Source organism: Neofelis nebulosa, chromosome 13 (assembly GCF_028018385.1).
Source record: "Neofelis nebulosa isolate mNeoNeb1 chromosome 13, mNeoNeb1.pri, whole genome shotgun sequence".
NCBI classification, from domain to species: Eukaryota; Metazoa; Chordata; class Mammalia; order Carnivora; family Felidae; genus Neofelis; species Neofelis nebulosa.
Window position 1 is genome coordinate 61257390 of NC_080794.1, and position 20864 is coordinate 61278253.

Consider the following 20864-nt stretch of genomic DNA (forward strand, 5'->3'; position numbering starts at 1 on the left):
TGTAGAAGACTTTCACAACATAATACAAAGCTCTGTAACAAATATGCATCCTAGTATGTTGACCCTTGAACATCGTGGGGGTTAGGGGCACTGACCCCCTACGTAGTCAGGAATCCGTGTATAACTCTTGACTCTCCAAAAACTTATCCACTAATACAGCCTGCTGTTGTTCACCAGAAACCTTACCGACAACATAAGCAAGTTGATTAACACATATTTTGTATATTATGTGTATTATGTATTGTGTTCTTATGATAAAATAAATTAGAGAAAAGAAAGTGTTAAGAAAATCTTAAGGAAGAGCACAGGGTGATATATGGAAGTGTTGAATCGCTATATTCTACACCTGAAACTAATGTAACACTGTATGTCAACTAACTGGAATTGAAATAAAAACTTTAAAAAAAAAAGAAAATCTTAAGAGAAAATCCATTTATAATACTGTACTGTGTTTATTGAAAAAAAATATGCATGTAAGTGTACCTGTGCAGTTTAAACCCATGTTGTTCAAGGGTGAATTGTATTTGGACCTTGATACCTCTTTAATGAAGGAAGGAACTTTAAAAAAAAAAAAAGCATAATACTGTGAACAGAGACTTTGAAGACAAGTGCTTAGGTACAATCCATAATATATATTTGCTTAGTATTGCCATGAATCTACACACATTTTAAATGTATTAAAATATTTTATATTTCGCAGTAAAGTCTTTTTAATTTTGTTATCCATTTTCCACGTCCTGTTATGTCCTTTTTAATGAATGTCCTTTTTATTTTTCATGACTTGATATTTTATGGCACAATTGCCTTATGGCAATTTTATTAATTTTTTCATGTTTAATTGTGCCCTTTTTAATGTTCCTCTTTTATTCTTCATTCTTTTATGTTATATGGCAGAATTGCCTTACAGCCAGTTAGTTATGTGGTGAAAATGTTTGCGGTGGAAACACCGCAAAGATATCTACAGCAAAGGTGCTCAGCAAGAATGCCAGACACACAGATACCTACCCTCGAAAGTAAAAGGCCCATCACCCCATCCCTCCAGTGGAAAGGCTGGTGTGTGTTACCCTGGATTTTTCTTTGCAGATGTTAATGCAGCCTGTTATAAATTTGGGCTTATTTCCAGCTGCCGGCTTTCCTGGGAAGCACACAGCCTCCAGGGGCCACCGCCTGACCCCTGGCAGTTTCTCGAGATCTAGACTGCTGCCCAAAGCAGAAGTGGTGGTAAGCTCCCAGTCCTCCTTGGCAGCTCCCCCGCCCCCACCAGGTTGTTCCACCAAGGCAACATCTAAAACACTGTACTGAAAGCCTCGATTGGCCAGGATTGCCACTGCCCCGCTCCACCCCCACCACTCGCGGGCTCCTCTTCCCTTAAGGAAGGAAGACTGTGTGCAGTGTAGGAAATCTCACCTGGATCTACAGATTGGGGGACTCTGGGTTTTCCCACTCAGTCTTCTTCCCTCTGGCCATATCTCTTACCTCTGTTCTTGCCCCATCTCCTGACCTTGAGAAACTGAGTCACAGAGAATTCATAACCTTCCAGGTTGAGCAAAAAACGCCTTTTCTGGCATTCTGTCAGCTCAGTGTGAACCTCTAGTTTTTGTATGCTGACCAGAGGCTTAAATGGACAGATACGGCTTGAGCATTTCCATTTTTAAAAAAATAATCTAAATGTAGTTAAAAATTCTTTTGAGACCTGGGATTGGGGAGTGGTAATCAATGGTCTTTGTCATCACAAGGTTAGGAGTCGCCCTTCAGTCCCCTAGCAGGGGACTGTGCCTGGTGGTGGCACAGATGTTTAGAACCAGAGCCAGTCAGCCAGGGGCAAAGGAAACCAGAAAAGAAGAAAGCAGGCAGGCCGGTGGGTGCCACAGATAACATTTGATTTAGGAATGACCCCTGCTCACCATGCTGCAGAGTTGTGCTCAGATGTTTATGTAGTCCTGGCTTTATCAGCAAAGAGTGCACACCAGTGTTTAGTAAGAGGCCAGTGGGGCAAGGAGCAGGGCACGTCTCAGGGTCCAGGCAGACTCACCGGGCCTCAGCCCACCTTGCTGGCCTGCTCTTGTTATCCCGTCCCGACTCCAGGTCTGTGCTACTTCTGTACCTTCCGCCTGGAACCCCTTCTCCTCCACCCTCCTTGCAGGCCAAGCTCCCGATATCTGTCGTACCTCCTCCACGGAGCCTCAGAGATGTGCCCATTCCCTTCTTTGCTTCCCCACAGCCCTCTGAATCGTTTTTTATGTCACTTCCTGCTTGTCCGGTGGTATAGTCACTCATATATTCATTCATTCGTTCACTCACCTAATACTGAGGACCTACTCGGTAAGCGAAGTGCTGCGTGCCACTGTGGAGGAGAGCAGGGCCCGGCCTTTGAGCAGCTGTCATACTGCTCACTGGGGAGATGGAGAAACGAGTAAGCAAACCCCAGCAGAATTGGGATGGACACTGCTTAGGAGAAAGGAGGCTGGGGTGGAGAATAGGGGAGCCATTAGTTAGATTGTCCGGGAAGGCCTCTCTGAGGAGGTGCTCTTTAAACCTTGAGACGCACTTAAGGTAATTAAAATGTCATCATTTCCTCAGGTCCCTCGGGTGCCTGGCAGGATCTTGAACACAGTGGGTGCTGAGGAATTGTGTTGAAATGAATCTGGGCCATGACCCTTTTGTCTGGGCCTTACCACCCTGCGAGCCAGTTATCACTGCCCTTCCCGCCTCGGGCTCCCTGGCCCCACCTCCAGCTGTCATTTGACCGGGAAGAATTGGGTTACCTTGGGGGTGGGGTGGCAGGGTCCCGTGTACTTGGGTGCCGGCCAGCAGGGCTGCTCCCAGGCCAGACCTATCAGCATCAGGGGCAGGAGAGAGAGAGAGAGAGAGAATGGGGGCTGGGGACTGACTCCACAGACAGCCGATAGGCTCTGCGTGTGACTAGTCCTCTTGTATCTGGACCCTCCATCAGGGATGCTTCACCTCCTCTGCCACCACCATTACCCCAGAGGGAAACTGAGGCCCAGAGCTTGGAAGCTGCCTCTTCTTCTCGCAGCAGCAGAGGCCAAAGTGGGACAGTTCACTGTATGCAGAGGGTGGAGGTGGGAAGTCAGAAATGCGGCAGTGAGGGTGAGGCTTGCCCCCGCCCTGCCCTCAGCCAGCTGGAGCCTGCTTATTTCCAGAGTCCTTGTCACACATGGTCAGAGCTGGAAGCCGTGGAGAGGATGTAGCCCAGCTCCCGCCCACCCCTTTGGCAAATGCTTAAGAGGCCCCATCGGTCAGGGTGTGGGCTCCCAATATGTTCTCCACATACCTCTGCTCTAGTGTGTAGCAGTTTGCCTGCTTGGGGGTGGGGGTGGGGGTGAGGGTGGGGGTGTTCTTTGAACAAAATTTGCATGTATCATTTATTTATTATGCATTTGTTTATTTTTTTAATGTGCCACAGAGTAACACATTACAAAGGTTTCCTAAATTACACATTCAAGTATTTTCAAAACAGTGAGCATGACACATAATGTAGCACAAAACCAAAACGGATTGTCGTGCATCATTGGTGTGATTCCATCCCTGCCCAGATGATGACAGGAGCCTGTCCGGTCAGGGACTTGTCATGCCCGTCTGCATGTCCGCAGTGCCTGGCACTGGTAGGTGACTGTGGAAGAGACTGAGCAGTTTCTACTTCAGCAGGGTCCCCTTGGGTTTTTGAGAGTCTCCCCTCTGACCCTTGCAGCATTTTTTACAAAGAATCTTGTACGTCTTTCGTGTGTGTGTGTGTGTGTGCTCACGCACACGTGCACTTGCACTTCGCATCATCACACACATGGTTTGCCTTGCAGTTTTCTGCAGGGACTGTGAGTTTTTGGAGGGCAGGCGTCGTGCCTTAGCTAGCTGTCTTTGTGTCCCTCAGGAGCCCCATGCAGGCCTTTCCTCGGGGTGGATTTGAATGGAGTCTTAGAGCTAGAAGGCGTCCTGAATCCATTAGTCCCACCTGCTCATTTAATGGGTAGGGTCCCCGGTGAGAGGGGCTGTCCCAGGTCACAGGGGCTGAGGTATGCAACCTTCATAGCTGCATGAACAGAGCTGCCCTGGAGCCACGCCTGAAGGGTTCCTGTCCCTGAGAGGCCTGGTGGACAGTGCAGTTGGGAGCCTGGGGTTTCCTGGAGGTGTCAGGGAAGTGCCGGGAGGGAAGGGCCCATGGGTGTTACCCCCAAGCCCCCACACCAGATCTACTCTATCAGCCTCACATGGTAAGTGGGCTTCTCTGAAAGCCATTCACAGTTTTCTTTGAAATAGGGGTTTTGCTGCTTAGAAAAGCGCTCCCTTGCGGCTGGCTGAGGAGACCCTCTCCTTGTGTATTTTGGGAACCTGCCCTTGGGGACTGGAGGCAGGGTGGTGCTGTGTGGGAGAACTGAGAGGCTCTGCCTCCCCCTGCCCCTCCATAGGGATGCCAGGGCCGGCTCCTAGAGGCTGATCAGCCACTGTGAGCTCCCTGCCCTCCCATCGGGGCACCTCTCAGGCGTTGCCAAAACAAACAGCTGTGGATGAGGTACCTGGGCAGCCCTGAGGGCTTTCCACACAACTACCCCTGGAAGGCCAGGCACGGCAAGCACCTTTGGCCATTTCCTCCCCCTCTACTCCTGAGGACCTGGCGCCTCCTGACTGGAACCTTCCCTGAGGAAGGGGGAGGGGCATGGAACTGACAGGGTTGGGATCACTGCCTCTCGCTCCAGCAATCTGGATCTCGTTACCCTCCTGTAGAGGGGTGAGGAGGCCTTGCTTTATAATTTTTTTTATTTGTTCCTTTTATACTTTATATTTCACAGAACTTCAGATAACTCAGGCTGTACGCAGACGAGGACTCGATAATAAATGCTTGTGGATGGAAATGAAATTAGACTGAAAGAGGTTCATTCATTGATTCATCTTAGAAATGCTTCCTAAGCATCTGCTAGACTAGCTTCTAAGTACTGAGCACTTAAGTCATACCAGGCACCTGACACTCAGGAGGGAGGTGGTGGTATGTCGTGGGGGTTTCAGAACCAGCCCGCCACCTAGCCGTATGACCTTTGGGTTGGGCGATTTGATTCATAGAAGGGGCTTAGGACAGTGTCTGGCATAAGAACTTAATACATAGTAGTCGTGATTGTTAGTACCATAGTTACAACTGGTTATTAGCACAGTTATCACCATAGTTCTCATCGTGACTTGAAGGTAGCGACTGTTATTAGCCCCATTTTCCAGACGAGGAAACTGAGGTTCTCAGAGGTAAAGAACAGGCCCAAGTCATACAAGTAAGTGGCATTGCATCTCAGGTTTGGAATCTGAGGCTTTTGGCAGCTCGGCTGTACTGCTTCTCTGGCTCTAGGCTAGGGGCCGGGCATTCGGATGCCAGCGCTAACAAGACCAGGTGCTGCCTTGAGGAGCTCACAGCCTGGGGTGGAGGCTGACACACACACAGGCATTAGCGAGTGAATTTCCGGAGGCACCACGTGGGCTTGAGTCGAGCCAGGCCGGGTGGGAGGCAGGGCAGGACTGGCATCAATGCCATACTGGATGCAGGACTGGTCAGTAGTGTTGCCAGCTAGGCCTTCCCACCTGGGCTGGAGGCAGAGCTGGTGCTGTGCCTGTCAGCCGTGTGCATGTTGACACAGCCAGGGGCTTCTTCTCGTTGCCCTGGGACGTGGCATGTGGGACAGGGTCTGAGACCAGCACTGGGCTGGGAATGGGGATATGAAACCTCTCACTGGATTCTTCACATTGCCCCAGGGTCCCCGAACCTCAGTGTCTCATCTGGAAAACGAGAGTAGTAATGTTTGCCATACAGGGTTGTTGTAAAGATTGAGTGAAATGATGTAAAAAGCAATCTCTTTATAATCCTAAATCTAGCATTTATACGCCTAGTAAAAACTACCATTTTTGAGCTCCTACTTTGTGCCTCACGCAGTACTAGGAGATTACATGTAATGTCTTATTTAATCCTCAAAAGTCCTTTAAGAATTATTGTTCCCATTTTATGGATGTGGAAACTGAGGTCAAGAGGCTCAGCTGCCTGTGATCACACCTGTGAGAGGGCGAAGTTAAGAGTCAGGCCCAGGTCTTCTCTGATTCCAGAATCACCTCTCTGTGTTCCCAGCCTCAGTTCTCTACTCTTCCCAGCCCCGCCCCTTGGTAGTAAGTTACTAAACCAACCACAAGAGGGTGTGGCTGTGGGGGGACCAAGCTGAGCCAGGCACTCCTGCCAGGCCAGCCACCCAGGCCTGGAGCTGGTGGTGAGCGGGGATGGAAGGATGGGCTTTACCTGCCCATGGCCCCCGCTTGTGGTGGGAGCAGCAGGCTCTCCTCCCTGCCAGTCTGGCAAGTAAGTTTTGTCTGCCTGTGAGTCACACAGCACTGATGAGTCAGATTTTTCCTTTCTTCTTGCCTAGAGCAGCTGGGGAGGGGGTGGGAGATTTTCTTAGGAAATAGGACCTCCCTCCCTCTGCTCTCCTACCGTCCCCCTTGCCTTGGAGCTGCACATTTTCTCTCCAGAAGTTTGTGGCTCAGCTCTGGAAGAAGAATCTTGTGTCTACAGAAGAGGGTGTCTGGGTGCTGGCCACACGTGGGAGGCATGAGAGATGAGGCTCCGGGCTGAGTAGAGTCAGGAGGGGAAGGACCCTCCTTGCTAGTAAGGAGAGTAGGTAGCTAGTCCAAGCTGTCTGACTCCAAAGCCTCTTGTTTTGGCTTACTCTGTCCCTTCTGCAAGCAGAGGCTTAGGCCATATCCTCTGGACAGTGCAGCTGGGTTTCCCCAGGCACAGGGTCCCCAGAGCTATCCACTTTTTTACCTGATGACCAGTCTGACTTCAAGCCTTGAAAAGACTGTCCAGATGGTCAGCCTCAGGCAGGCCTGGGGTTCTCCCTGAGCACCCTCCCTGCCAGGCCCCCTCAGAGGCCTAATTAAACAGTCGGAGCGGCCAGCCAGGGTGGGCAGCCTGGTTCCAGATCAGTGCTTTTCAGCCCCGGCCATATATCAGAATCACTGGGAGAGCTTTTAAACCCTTCTGATGCTCAGGCCATATCCCATAGCAGTGAAATCAGAGTCCCTGGGGGTGAGTCCCAGGCAACCATGTTTTTGATACACCACGCTGTATTGCCTCTCGAGAGCCTGCCCTCCAGGAGCTGACAGTCAAGTTTCAGGGGCAGCACTGTGCGCAGGGAACATGCCTGTGAGGCAGTGTGTGATTCAGGGCTGGTGTGGAATGCTCACGCGCCACGGGGTCAGGGGAGGGGAGCCTGTGGGTCCGGTGGGAAGAGGGCTTGCATCCTGCATCCTGAGGGACGGAGGTCGCGACCAGGCAACACATGGGAAGGAAACAGGGAGGACACTGGCCTGACAGGGCTGGTGATTCACAGGCTGTAGATGAAGAAGGGGAAAGAATGAGTCAGGCACAGCTGCATGCAAGGCCTGAGCCTGGCTTGGGAGAGCGAACGTGCTCAAACGAGTTCTCTGTTGGTCCACAAACAGAAGGTTGTGGGTCTTGAGCTGAGCCACATGAGGAAGCGAATGAGCCTTAAAAAGACGGGGTTCCAGATCTCAGGGATGTCAGGCATCTGTTGTGTGCATGTCGCTCTCGACCACATCACTTCGCACAGAAACTCTGGAGCATTTCAGTGTTTCTGTAAGGCGCAAAGGAGAGAGGCATTCGCGTTTGGCAGATGTCCCTGGAGAGGTTAAGTGCCTTGCCCTGGGTCACACAGCATGGATCACAGTAGAAAAGGACCCAGGTCTGCTGACTCCAGGTTCACCCCACTCAAGACACAGACCTAAAAGACAGACGGTAACTTGGGGCTGGCTCCCAGGAGGAGCCAGGCTGTGAGCGAGCCCTGGGATTGAGAGAATGTAGAGCCACAGCCGGTGGGGTGGGGTTGGGGATTATGGGGTCTTTTCCAGCTCCAGCTTCAGCAGTTCTGGACAGACTTGTTGTGTTCGTTGTGGAGGCAGAGGGGTCAGTGCTCAGATCGAGGAAGGTACGAGCCCAGAGCGCCGTGGTACTGGGCAGCCCTCACCTGGGCCGGTCGGTGAGTTAGCTTAGTGCAGGGGAGGGTGAACAGGATGGCAAAGAACCCGGAGAAACCGTAGAGGAGGAAAAAGTGGGCTTCCGTCTGGAGAGGAGGAAAATGTCAACCCCGTCAGAGAGGTTGTGACTTGTTCTGTGTTGTTCCAGAGAACGGAGCCAATGGATGTTAGGTCAAAATAATAATGTTAATAATAACAATGGCAAAAACAATTTCAGTGGCCGCAATAAGAGCCTAATCTGTAGCAAGTATGGTGCGGGTGTGTGTTTGCCTTCAGTTGAGGAAGCAAGAGCCTGGCCTGGCTGGGTGTTAGGGAGACCACCCCGGAAGTGTTAGGTTAGTTGATTTATTATATATAATTTTCTTGACTGTATTAGTTAATTTTTTTTTAATGTAATATATATGTATATATCTTTCCTCTTCCCAACCTCCCTAAGAAGTGGGCTGTTACTACCTTCTACTTCCTAGAAGACTAGAAAGCTGAAGTCATTTACTCAAAGTCACGTAGCTAATTTACGATGGCGTCGATGTTCAAACCCAGGTCCCTCTGACTCCAAACTATGGACCTTCAGCCCCTGTGTTTCTCTGTTGTGTTGCCTGCTGCATAGCAGGTGCTCAGTGAAGGGTGACGGTGAGACTGTTGACTTTCTCACCTCTTGGCCCATCCAACGTGATAGGCTTCCTCTTGGTGCAGTCACTGCCTCATCTCTAGAAGTGCCTCCGGCAGGAGCGTTGTGTGGGGTAGGAACTCTGTCTCCATCACCAGGCCCCAAACCAGCCACGCGGAATTAGTCTGTTTCTGTCAGGCTCACAGAGGCCTGGGCGCATAGTTAGGCCGCAGTGTGCTGGGAGGGCCCAGCTCTCAGATTCCATTCGTCTCTAGTGAGTACAGGAGGGTCAGGCAGACTCGAAACTCCTCCACGCTGATGCTCACTCTGATGCGCGTTCTGCTTGCTGCTTTCCCATTGGTGCATCTGTCACCTCTCACACTCCTGACATTTTAGTAAGCTAGCTATAATTCAGCTTCCACTGGCAGCAGAGCGGTTTGATAGGAAGAATTTACCTCCCATCCCCACTTCACACACACACACACACACACACACACACACACACACACGGGCAAAAGCTGTGGATTTGGGACAGTTCACATCACCTCTCAGAGCCTCGGTTTCCTTGTCTATAAAATGAAGGGGTTAGGCTAACAGACTTTAAGGTCACTTCTGGCTTCAGGATTCTGCCATGCTCTGGGGCACCTGCCTGGGGGAGTGGCGCATGTCCGAGTAAAGCCCTTGAGGCTGTGCCTTTCGGCCTCCATGCACCTGGCCACCAGGCCCCCAAGCCCATAGGGACCCTCCTTGACAGCGGGGCTGTAGAAAGCACAGTGGCAGAGATGACCTCTCTTCCCTGGAGTCCTGAGGTAGCAAGGGGAGCTGGCCAGATACCAGAGACCTTTCTAGCAACCTCTGGGGAGTTCCTGTTTTATTTATTAGCCGCCATCCTCCCTCTTCTGCCCCAGGAAAAGTGCTGACCCCCTGCTGTGCAGCCGCACAGGGAAGCAGGCATACATCAAGCCCACTCTTTGTCCCTGTCAAACTTAACCTCATTTAACCCCTACATCCTCCTGCACTGTGATCTGGAGACTAAGAGTTCACTACAGCAGGAGTTTTTCAAAGTTTTCAAAATCACAGCAACTTTTTGGGGGAAAAAAGGATAGGAACCTTTCATTCTCTTAATTGCATAGTGATAATAAGCACTATTGACTTGGCATGATTGCTAATTACAATAGTACTGCCTTTTAAGCATTGGGTAGAGTGGTCTCTATGATCCTTACAGCAGTCCCATGAGATGGAGGTTATGTCCGCTTTACAGATGGGAACACCGAGGTTAGAACGGTGAAGTTGTCTGCCCGTGCTTACACGGGTGGTCAGTAGCCGAAGCAACACCCCCCCCTTCCATGTCTGAAGCCATATGTAAGTGGGTAGCCACATTGGAGAGAGAAGGTTTGCTAGTGTCTCTTAACTCATAATTACCTATAATCTAAGTTGCCAGAAAACATGTAATCAAGGTTCCTTCTAGAGCTGGTACCACTTTCACACTCCGGCCAGGACTTTGGTGCACCTGGAACAAACATCAGTATGTGATGAAGATAGGAAGGAAGATACTGGGGCACTGGGGTGGCTCAGTCAGTTAAGTGTCCAGCTTCAGCTCAGGTCCTGGTCTCACAGTTCATGAGTTCCAGCCCTACATCGGACTCTGTGCTGACAGCTCAGAGCCTAGAGCCTGCTTCAGATTCTGTGTCTCTCCCTCTCTCTCTGTTCCTCCTCTGCTTATGTTCTTTCTCTCTCTCAAAAATAAATAAACATTTTTTTTAAAAAAAGGATAGGAATATATTCACTACAAGAAAGGAACTGGCTGGGGTGTTTTGTTGTTGTTGTCATTGTTGTTTTGGTGGTTGTTATTTTAAATTTATATGAACCTGAGACAAGGAGAAGTGCAGTGATTTCCCAAATACACAATGTTTTAACTCAGGAAGTACAGTATTTGGTAGCCTCAGAAAAGGAGCTGTTGGTTGTATGTCAGGTTAGATCCCAGAATCGTCCCTGAGGATTTGGGTGTTCTGTTTGTAGTTGAGATCAGACAGCCCAGTTTTCCACCAGGGAATGGGACAGAGGGATGGCTGGGGGAAGTCAGCTCCGGGCAGGGGAAGAGTTCAGTCAGTGCCTGGCCCAGGAATGCCACCTTTTGTCCTGTCTGGCCACTTACAGCCTCCTGGCCGGGGGGCCAGGGAGCCCTGGGCTGGAAGGATAAGGCAGAGAGTAGATGAAGGCCCTGCTCCCCCTAAACTCACCCCAGTAAATGTGTCCGTTGTGCGCTAGTGCAGTGAAAGCGTGTACTGTCTCTGCAGTTATGTGTGCCCCCTTGTCCACACCCACTGCCCAAGCAGGGGGCCTCTGAGCAGGTTTATTTTTCTTGGCTGCACTCTCTCCAGTTGCCAAGAAGATTCCAGGCCCTCACTGGGCATGGTTTCTGACATCCAGCCCTTCTTCCTCCAGTGGGTTTCCTCCCTGTATACCTCAGGAACTGGTTTGTTCCCTTCTGGACTCCCTCCTCTACCGCCCCCTTTCTTCCTAACTAACTCTCTTGCTTACAGGGATTCCTTCCAGACAGCTCCATCTGCTCGCCCAACTTTGATCTTGCCTCTCCCCTCTCCAGCTCTCCCCACTTTTCCTAAAGTGCCTGTTCACTTCATTCACTCACTCACTGAGTAAACAGTTACTGAGACCTGCTGCATGCCAGACCCTGGGCCTGCCCTGTGACCCCAAAGATGAACTGGAGATGGGCCCAGCCCCAGGGGGGACAACCAGCCTCATCACAGAGAACTGCAATTGCCTTGGGCTGCGAGCATTGCCACTGAGCCTGGTACAGGGCTCCCAGAGGAGCCTTGGTTCCTTCAGCCCTGCCCAGGACCACCTGGGACCTGCAGGGCCCGGGTGGTGATACAGTTTAGGAAGCCTGGCTTGTCGCTTAGCAACTGGCTCCACCCCTTTCCCTCCCTGAACCCTGGAGCTGGGCCCAGGGGGAATGAATGGGGAAGAAGGGCCCGTGCTGAGGAGGCCCCAGCTAGCAGAGCTGCTGGCAGCACTTTCCCTTTGAAGGTTACCCCAGCTCTGAGGGTCATCCTGGGCTAAGTCTAACTATAAATACCGCGCTTCCTGAGGGGATTACCTGGGCTCCCCTTCCCCTGTCTGCACCCTTCCCTGGCTGGGGCTGATCCTTCTTCTGGGGCCTGCTGTCCTTTCTGACCTATTAACCCCTCCGCCAGGTGCCATACTTGAGCCCCATCTTACCAGTCCCCAGCTTCCCAGCTGTGACTACCAGGATGGGAGAGGAAAAGGAGAGATTCAAGTCTGCATCCTGGCCAAAGGGCCTTTGCAGCCCAAGATGTTGGGACAGGGAGATCCTTGTCCCTGCCTTCTCCTTCTGCCTGGAGCCTCATCTCTCACACCAGCCAGAGCAAGCCCAGACTTGTCACGTAATCAGTACTCCTGGGGAGGACACTGTTGGCCTCATCCCTGGAGTTCGGGGCCTGGGGATGGAGCTTGGTAACCGAGTGTGGAAATAGAGCTTGGGGATTGTCGAAGGTATAAATAGGGCCGTCTCCTGGCTTGGGCGGACTGACTGTCCTGGGAAATCTCTGGTTCCCTTGGCTGGCCTCAGACTTGGTGTCACATCCCAGTGGCTCTGTTGTACCAATCCCCAAGGCCACAATAAGGACCTCTTGAGGTATGATATCAAGAAGCAAAGGGCCTAGCTTCTCCTGAAAGCAGACCTTTCCCCTGCTTCCCCTGCCTGCCCACAGCTGCTCTCAGCCGTGATTCCTCCGTCAGGCTCCCCACCCTGTTCACTGGGTGTTCATCAGCTCCCATTTTCAACTCGGCAGACACTTGCTGAGACCCTGCACCAGGCCAGGCATGCTGTGAGGCCCTGGGGTGTTCAGAGGGAAGCAGCCGGGGCCTGTCCTCCTTCTGTAGGTTCTTGAGAATCCCCTCTTTGGCGTCGTCCTTCTGAATTCAGCAGGGCAAAGCAGGTGGTGGGCGTGCACAAACGCTCATGAGCTCAGAGACACAGCAGCTCCAGGCAAACTGGAAAGGACCTTTAGTGTTCTCTCCCACTCTTTTCAGTGCCCTCTCTTGGGGGTGGTATCGCCAGACACCATTCATTATCCAGGCCAGACCACAGCGTCCACCGTCATTATCCTCCTCCGACCCAGACATTGTGCCCTGCTGCTCTCCTCCCTCTTTGCTCCAAACCGGCCCTCAGCAGCAGCTTCGGGGGTGATCCGCTGAACTAACTTATGTGATGGTGCCATTCCCACTCCTGTTTTGCTGTGTTTACAAGTGGAATCAAGTAGGTGCTTGATACCCAACCGCTCTGATTGTGATTCAGTGGGTCTGAGGTTGGGCCTTGGAGTCTGCCTTTCTAACCAGCACCTGAGAAGATCCTAACACAGGTGGTACGTTGGACAGTCCTTTGAGATTCCAGCTTTGCCTCTGTACGCAGCAACCCACGCTCTCTGCTCAGTCACAGATACGTTCTGCTGTTGCTGTGCACGGTAATCACAGAAACCCACAGCTTTCACGGGCGTTTGGACCTCCCCGTGCAGGTGTGCACCTATACTACAGAATGGTCTTTTGTTGTTTCTTAAATCTCCCTTCTGTCCACTTCATTAAGGATAAGGACCGTTTCTTTGACTCCGTCTTTGATCTGGAGCTTATTTAGGACAGGTAGAGACAGAAGTACAAGCCACCAGATGGTCCCATTGCGGAAACCAGCAGCTCCCGCCCGGCCCCTAGACAGAATTGCCCAGAGTCACCAATAACGGAAATCCTAGAGGCTGTGGCCCTTGGGCTTTCCAGCTTCTCACCCACCACCCCCCCCCCCCGCCCCCGCCAAAACCCCTCACTCAACTTCCCAGACTCTTCCTACTTTTCTGTGGCTGCTCCCTGGAACTTTACATACCCTTTTTCTTTGTTAACACCTTCCACTGTATTATTATTACCAAACTCATAAATGCCTGTTGTGGAAAACTTGGAAGATAGAAGCAAAAAAAATTTCTTTTTCACTATGCCAATCAGCTAGAACTACTGTTAACATTTTGGTGTAAATCCTTCCATTCTTTTTAATATACATAATTTCTCATACTCTTTTTTAGAAGCAAAAGCTGGAGCATAGAGCACTTGCTGTTCTGTAAACTTTTTTTGATGTTTTATGGACACTTCTCCACATTACTCAGCATCACAGAGTGGCTGCTTACAGAATGCGCAGGTTTTCTTTAGTCTTTCTCCTGCTGGTGTGCATTGAGCTTGTTTTGAACTTTCCCTGTTTAAAACTGTGTCGAGTGAAACGGCTCCGTGGATAAACCTTCGCCACACACTTGTAATTATTTTCTTAGCATACATTCTTAGAAACCAAATATCTGAGCCAAAAGGATGCACATTTTTGAGTTTTTTGGTACCATACCAAATGCCCTCCAGAAAGTTGATACCAATTTGTGTAGCATATGAGAGTGTTCACACCCTGTCTACTGCCCAATGTTTTTGACTCAACTGTAAAACATCGTGTTTTTTTTTAAGTAACTGAAATTAAAAATATTCATCATCAATTTGCTTTTATGTTTGGGTTAAAAGCTTCCTTTTAGGTTTTTGTCTGTATCTTTGCCTAAATTTATAAGCATCAGATTGTAGGGATCCAGACATTTTGGCATGTCTCTTACCCATGCTTGCCTTGGGCCTGGAGAATTTTGCTGGGTATTTTTATGCTGTATTTGACTCACTGTTGAAGGGAGCCAGCACCTGGCCCAGAGGTGCTGTGGCTGCCCCCTACTGGCTCCAAAGTGCCATGACAGATGCAAAGGCAACTATTGGCTCCTGCTGTCCTTTCCTTACATCAACGCTCCCTGTTCCCACCATCACCCCCTACCCCATTCTCATATTTTCTAGTGTTTTCAGCCTGAAAGAACCAACGTACAAGGTGAGGAATTTTTAAATCGTTGCAGCCCAGATGACTGCAGGTGCTATTAACAGTTGCAGATGCGCACTTGCGTCGTGTCCATCTGCGGGTGGGTCTGTGATAGTTGGAAAGCATTCTGCTGCCTGTGTGCAGGGAAGGGGACTCTGAAAGCCAAGTATGTGAGCAAAGCATCCCTCAGGTGACGACTTTGAAAGGGGACGCCACGGGGCGCCTGGGTGGCTCAGTCGGTTGGGCGGCCGACTTCAGCTCAGGTCATGATCTCGCGGTCCGTGAGTTCGAGCCCCACGTCGGGCTCTGTGCTGACAGCTCAGAGCCTGGAGCCTGTTTCAGATTCTGTGTCTCCCTCTCTCTGACCCTCCCCCATTCATGCTCTGTCTCTCTCTGTCTCAAAAATAAATAAACGTTAAAAAAAATTTTTTTTAATAAATAAAAAATAAATAAAAAATAAAAATAAAAATTAAAAAAAAAAGAAAGGGGACGCCACGGGACTATTTTTATTTTAAGGAGACAGTGAGAGGCATGTGTACACGGTAATACTTCAGGTGCCCTGGTATCACCAGTCCAGCAAACTCAGTTGTCGGGAAAAGAGCAAAACCTGACCATTTGGTGGGGGGGGGGGGGGGGGGGGGGGGGGGGGGCGGGGAGGGGGGAAGGGCATCTGAGCAGGAACAACAGATGTCCTGGAGCCTAGTCACTTTCTTCTTTAGGAAGCCTCTTTCTTAGAACCAGATGCTCTCGATTTTGAAAGTACTGAAAAGCTTTTTCAACCCTTGGCAGATTAGGAGCTCATTAGCTGGACCTGACCTGGACCCATAGGAGCCACAGGTAGATGGAGACCAGTAAGGAGTGACATCTGGCAAAGAGGAAGGAGATAGGAAAATTGTAAAAATTGGCTCAAGAAGTTTAAAAGACAATCATGTCACCAAGTAGAGGGTCAGAAGTCCCACACCCCAGAGGTCCCACACCCCAGGGTGTCACTGCATGACTGTGAATCCTGGTTGATCAAAGTTCTTGCTAAAGGACTAGAGAGAGAAAGGGTCAGAAATCATGAAGCAGAGCTATTTCTTTGATCCAGGTTAAAACAATTCTGGGCCAAACTTCCACAAATAATGTTTGGACAAAACTGTAACCTGTCTCTCCAGTGCCTCCTTTCTCTTTCACACTTAAGGCTCTGATTGATCCGGTTTTGATGTCTGTGGCTGGTGTGAGGTAGGGATTCTGTCTCATGGTTTCCTGTATGGAGAACCTGTAGTCCTAACACCGTCTATCAGTAGTTCATTGTAAAGAAAAATCACCTGCGTTTCTCCTCTACTCACGTAGAGTACTTCTGATGCCAGTTTTGTGGGTGTTTTTCCCACACCAAGAAATTCTCCAGTTCTCTGTGGACACCAACTCACATCCTACTGTTCTATTCAATTGTGACACTACCCAGAGTTGGTGCAGACCTCACAGGATGAGGGATCAATCCACAAGACTGCCCCCAGCTTCAGTAAGTAGTGGGTCCCCAGGTTACTTATGCCCAACTTGACTGCAAATCAGAGGTTCCCATGACCCTCTCCCTGTGTTCAAGAATTTGCTAGAGCGGCTCACAGAACCCAGGAAAACAGTTTACTTAGTACTGCTGATTTATTACAAAGGACATTTTAAAGGATACAACTGAATAAACAGATAGAGATACATGAGGGGAGGTCAGGAAATGCCCTGAGCATAGGAACTTTTGTTCCAGACTTGGGGTCTACCATGCCTCCAGCACATGGGTGTGTTTACCAGTCTGGAAGCTCTCTAAACCCCATACTTTTGGGGGTTTTGTGGAGGCTTCATCACAGGTGTGGCCAATTATTAACTCAATTTATAGCCCCTCTCCCCTCACCAGAGAATGTGGAAGCAGGGCTTCAAGTTCCAAGCTTTTCATGAAGCTTACCAAGAGCTGCCTCATTAGAACAAAAGACACTTGTATTACCCAGGAAATTCTAAGGGATTTAGGAGCTCTATATCAGACATTCCTATCACTCAGGACATTATAAAGGTTTTGGAGCTGTATATTAGGAGCCAGGTGAAAGACCAAATATTATCAGAAACCAGGAGCAGAAAGCAATATATAGATTTATTTCACATCCATCTTACACACACACCCCATCTGCAATGTTCCTTCTCATTTTAATCATGTTTCTGTATATGCCTGGGTCTATTTCTGGGCGCTCTGTTCTATCCTGTTGGCCCATTTGTCTGTCCCTGTTCCAGTCCTGCACCCACTATAGTTTTATAATTAGTGTTGGTAATGGTAGTGCAGGTTCTCACCTCAGTCTACTCTAGCGGTGGCTTTGTTTTTCTATATAAACTTTAGAATCAGCTTGCCAAGTTCCTTTGGGGCGGGGAGGGGGGGGTGGTGGGGGAACCCCTCCCAGTTAGGAATTCCCAGTTAGGAATTTCCTCCAGTTTAGAGGAAAATGGACATTTTTATGATCTCTTTGAATATTGTTTCATCCCCATTCTTCCTGTTGTATCCTTCTGGAAATTCTGATTTAAAGTATTAGACCATGGGGGCGTGTGTGTGGCTCAGTCAGTTAAGTATCTGACTTTGGCTCAGGTCATGATCTCACAGTCCATGAGTTCAAGCCCAGCATCCAGCCCTGTGCTGACAGTTCGGAGCCTGGAGCCTGCATTGGATTCTGTGTCTCCCTCTCTCTCTGCCCTTCCCTCACTCATGCTCTATTTCTCTCTCAAAAATAAGTGGACCTTAAAAAAATTTTTTTTTATATTTAAAAATAAATGTTAGACCATGTAAATTTCAAGTATTATGTTTTTCAGTTCTAGAAGTCCTGTATGGTTCTTTTAATTTCCTCTTGGTCATTCTTTATAATCTCTTTTTCCCTGTTCATATTTTTAAGACTCACTTATTTTTTTTTATTTATTTTGAGAGAGACGGGGAGCATGAGTTGGGGGACAGGGTCGGGGGAGGGGGGAGCAGGCAGAGAGAGAGGCAGAATCCCAAGCAGTTTTCCCACGGTCAGTGCAGAGCTGAAGCAGGGCTCGAACTCTTGGAACTGTGAGATCATGACCTGAGCCGAAATCAAGAGTCAGACGCTTAACCAACTGAGTCACCCATGCGCCTCAAGACTCACTTATTTCTTAAACTTGGTATTTCATAGTCTGTGTCTGATAAATCCCATATCTGAAATCTTTGTCCGTCTGATTCTTCCATCTACTGTTTGTGCTAACAAGGCTAATATTGCCTTGTTGTCTTGTATGTTGTGAGTTTTAAAAATGACACAACAAAAACAACTATGACCTTGTCATTTATTTTCCTTGGACCTTTATCCTGGGAATTCTTTGAGGCCTGGCTTAAAGTTGTTTTCCCACAAAGGATTTGCGTTTCCTTCTGCTAACCCAGGAGCACTTTAAAGTAAATGTCTGGCTTTCAGAGTTTTCTGTCTGTGCTGGTAGCTGGTAGCCGGCAAACCCGCAGGAGGGCCGTTTGTGGATTCAGTCTGACCTGAGGTGGAATCCTCACTCTGTCACTTACTGTGTGACCTCAGGCAAGTCATTTGATCTCTCTGCCTGTCCCATCATCTGTAAAATAGCTATGAACACCTAGCGCCTAAGGCTATTGTGAAGCTGAACCAGGATAATATATATAAATACAGTGCTCGCATGGGGTTCTTTCACACAATTGGTAGGGAGTGGATTGCATGGTCTTCCCCCTGAGGAGCCCTCTCTTGCCCCAGCCCGAGGGGGTGGCCTGGGGGCAGACCCCACCTCTGGTTCTGTGCCTCGCCTGTAGGATCTGAGTTTTATCGAGGGAGCTGAGTGATTGAGACCTTCTTCCTGTGGATTATTCTGCCTTCAGCTTTGAGATGACTGAGCCTCCCAAAGCCTCTGAGAGATGGTTCTGCCCACAGTCTTGACTTGTCTTGGAAGTCACTTGGGGCTAGGTAACAAGAAAAATGACACTTAACAGAATTGTTTTCTTCTTCAGATGCTGCAGGGGGATTTTTGGTTGGTTGGTTATGGTTTTTAAAAAAAAAAAAAAAACGCTTTTTGTAACTGTATGCTAGAACATTAATAACAAGACATTGAAGTTTATCATTTTTAATCATGGGAGTATATGTTGACAGTATTTAAGTGTAATGTAAAGTATATTGGCATAAACAACTGTTAGGTCCTTTGCGTAACAACAAATATAAAAACGAAATTTAATAATATGCACGCAACTGTGTTGAGAAAAATGGGGAAAAGGAAATACGTTTAGGTGTCCACAGTGGTTATTTCTGAATAGTGGAAGTCTTGAGTAATTTTTTTCCCCAGCGGCAGCAGGGTACAGACGGCAGTGAGAGGGTGGCCTCGGCAATCAGAAAGCCTTGTGTTGGCCGCCTGGGTGACTCAGTTGGTTAAGTGTCCGACTCTTAATTTCAGCTCAGGTCCTGATCTCACGGTTGTGGGATAGAGCCCCACGTAAGGCTCCATGGAGCCTGTGTGGGATTCTCTCTCTCTCTCCCTCTCCCCTCCCCCTCCCTATTTGTGTGCACACACACGTGTGCTCTCTCTCTCCAAAAAATTAAAAAAATAAATTTTAAAAAAAACGAAAGTTTTGTGTTAAATCGGTATTTGTGTGGCCTCAGGCAGACGATAGCCTCTCTGGGTCTTTTCCCCCTCTGCTGGGTTTTGAGGATCAGATGAACAGTGGGACTAAAGGGCCTGCCCTGTGATCTGGCACAAACTGGCTCCATAAATGAGAGCAGTTTTTATTATCACACATCAACATTCTTTACAGATTTTTTAAAATTCCAAACATGTACTCCTTTGTAATCAAAGGGTACAGTTACTGAAAACAACAATAGCAGGCACTATATGTTCTGCTGACAAAAATAGTTTACATCCCCAGGTTGGGCGTGTGCAGTTTCGAGAGTCTTCCCTGATGGTGGGAAACGGCCCTGGTACTCAGGAGCCACTGCTGGGGAGGGTTGGGAGATTGCTGACGGGTGAGGGGTGGGCGAGAGGGCTGGCCGCAGCCTGGCTTTGGAGGTGCTCAGCCTGTCCCTTCTGTCCTGCCCAGGGCGCAACGAGCCCCTGAAGAAAGAGCGGCTGAAGTGGAAGAGTGACTACCCCATGACCGACGGGCAGCTGCGGAGCAAACGGGACGAGTTCTGGGACACAGCACCTGCCTTCGAGGGCCGCAAGGAGATCTGGGACGCCCTCAAGGCCGCCGCCTATGCAGCCGAGGCCAATGACCATGAGCTGGCTCAGGCCATCCTGGACGGAGCCAGCATCACCCTGCCTCATGGTGAGCGAGCAGGGCCGGGCTTTATCCCCGCTGGAGTGGGGGCCACCAGGCTGCTCAGGGTGGAGGAGAGCCGGTGGCCAGCCACACATCGGGAGTTTTTCTCCGAGCTTCCAGGTGGCCGGGGTGGCTATTTGCTTGTCCATTCAGGCACCCCTTACTGAGCATGGGCCAGGAGTGGGGACGCAAGGAAAAATGAGACACGGTCCCTGTTTGTCTAATGAAGAGGTAGAAAGGCACCAACAAACCTCAAAGCAGTGTGATGGGAGCAAGCTAGAGTTGCTCAGGTACTTCGGGATTGCAGAACATCTGAGGTACTAACCTTCTGCGTTGGGCATTATTATGTGCTCGGTACTGAGCGAGAAGCTTCTACTGTATTATCTCATTTAAGTTCCTAACAGTCTTATGGAGCCGTGTAAAGTAGAGGGTACCAGTGGAACTCTAGAGTCACAGACGTGGGTTTTAACAAATGTCTCTGTTTCTAGTAGTGTGCTCCTGAGAAGGGAGCTTCTCAAATTTAAAGTCTCAGGAACTTATAACTATGAAGGGGGATACCCACCTAATAGAATGGTTGTTAGGACTCAGAGAGATACACGGAACATCCTTAGTCCAGTCCCAGCACTCATTAGGTGCTCAAGGCACGGTAAATATATTACTACGTGCAATACATAGTCCAGGAAGGAAACTGGGGCCCACCAAGGTATAAGCCATGAAGAGCAGACCTGTGCTTTTTCATTCCCCCTTGTAACCCCGGCACCCAGCACATACTCAGGGGAGAGTTGTTGAATGAGAACATGGAAAGTGATGCAGTTGGCCAGAATTGAACAAGCTAGCACCTGGTAGAGCCCGAAGGCCAGCCCACATCTTCCCGAGTGTACCTTGAACTCCTCCCATCTGTATGTCCAAGGGACACTTGGCTGTAGGGGAGGGTTCGGGGACTGTGGGGTGGCCATGACAGGTGTACTAGTTTGCTCGGGCTGCTACCGCAGAATACCACAGGTTGGATAGCTTATTAAGCA

At 49.5% G+C, this 20864-nt stretch overlaps 1 protein-coding gene across 2 annotated transcripts in view; it reads left to right on the forward strand.

The window, feature by feature from the left end:
- The window catches only part of UBTD1 (ubiquitin domain containing 1), a 53786-nt gene that overhangs the window by 31485 nt on the left and 1437 nt on the right, over positions 1 to 20864 (forward strand). For both annotated transcript variants that reach the window (XM_058697380.1, XM_058697381.1), the window contains exon 2: positions 19621 to 19848. In XM_058697380.1, the coding sequence (XP_058553363.1) occupies positions 19621 to 19848 (228 nt within the window). The remainder of the gene's footprint in view (positions 1 to 19620; positions 19849 to 20864) is intronic.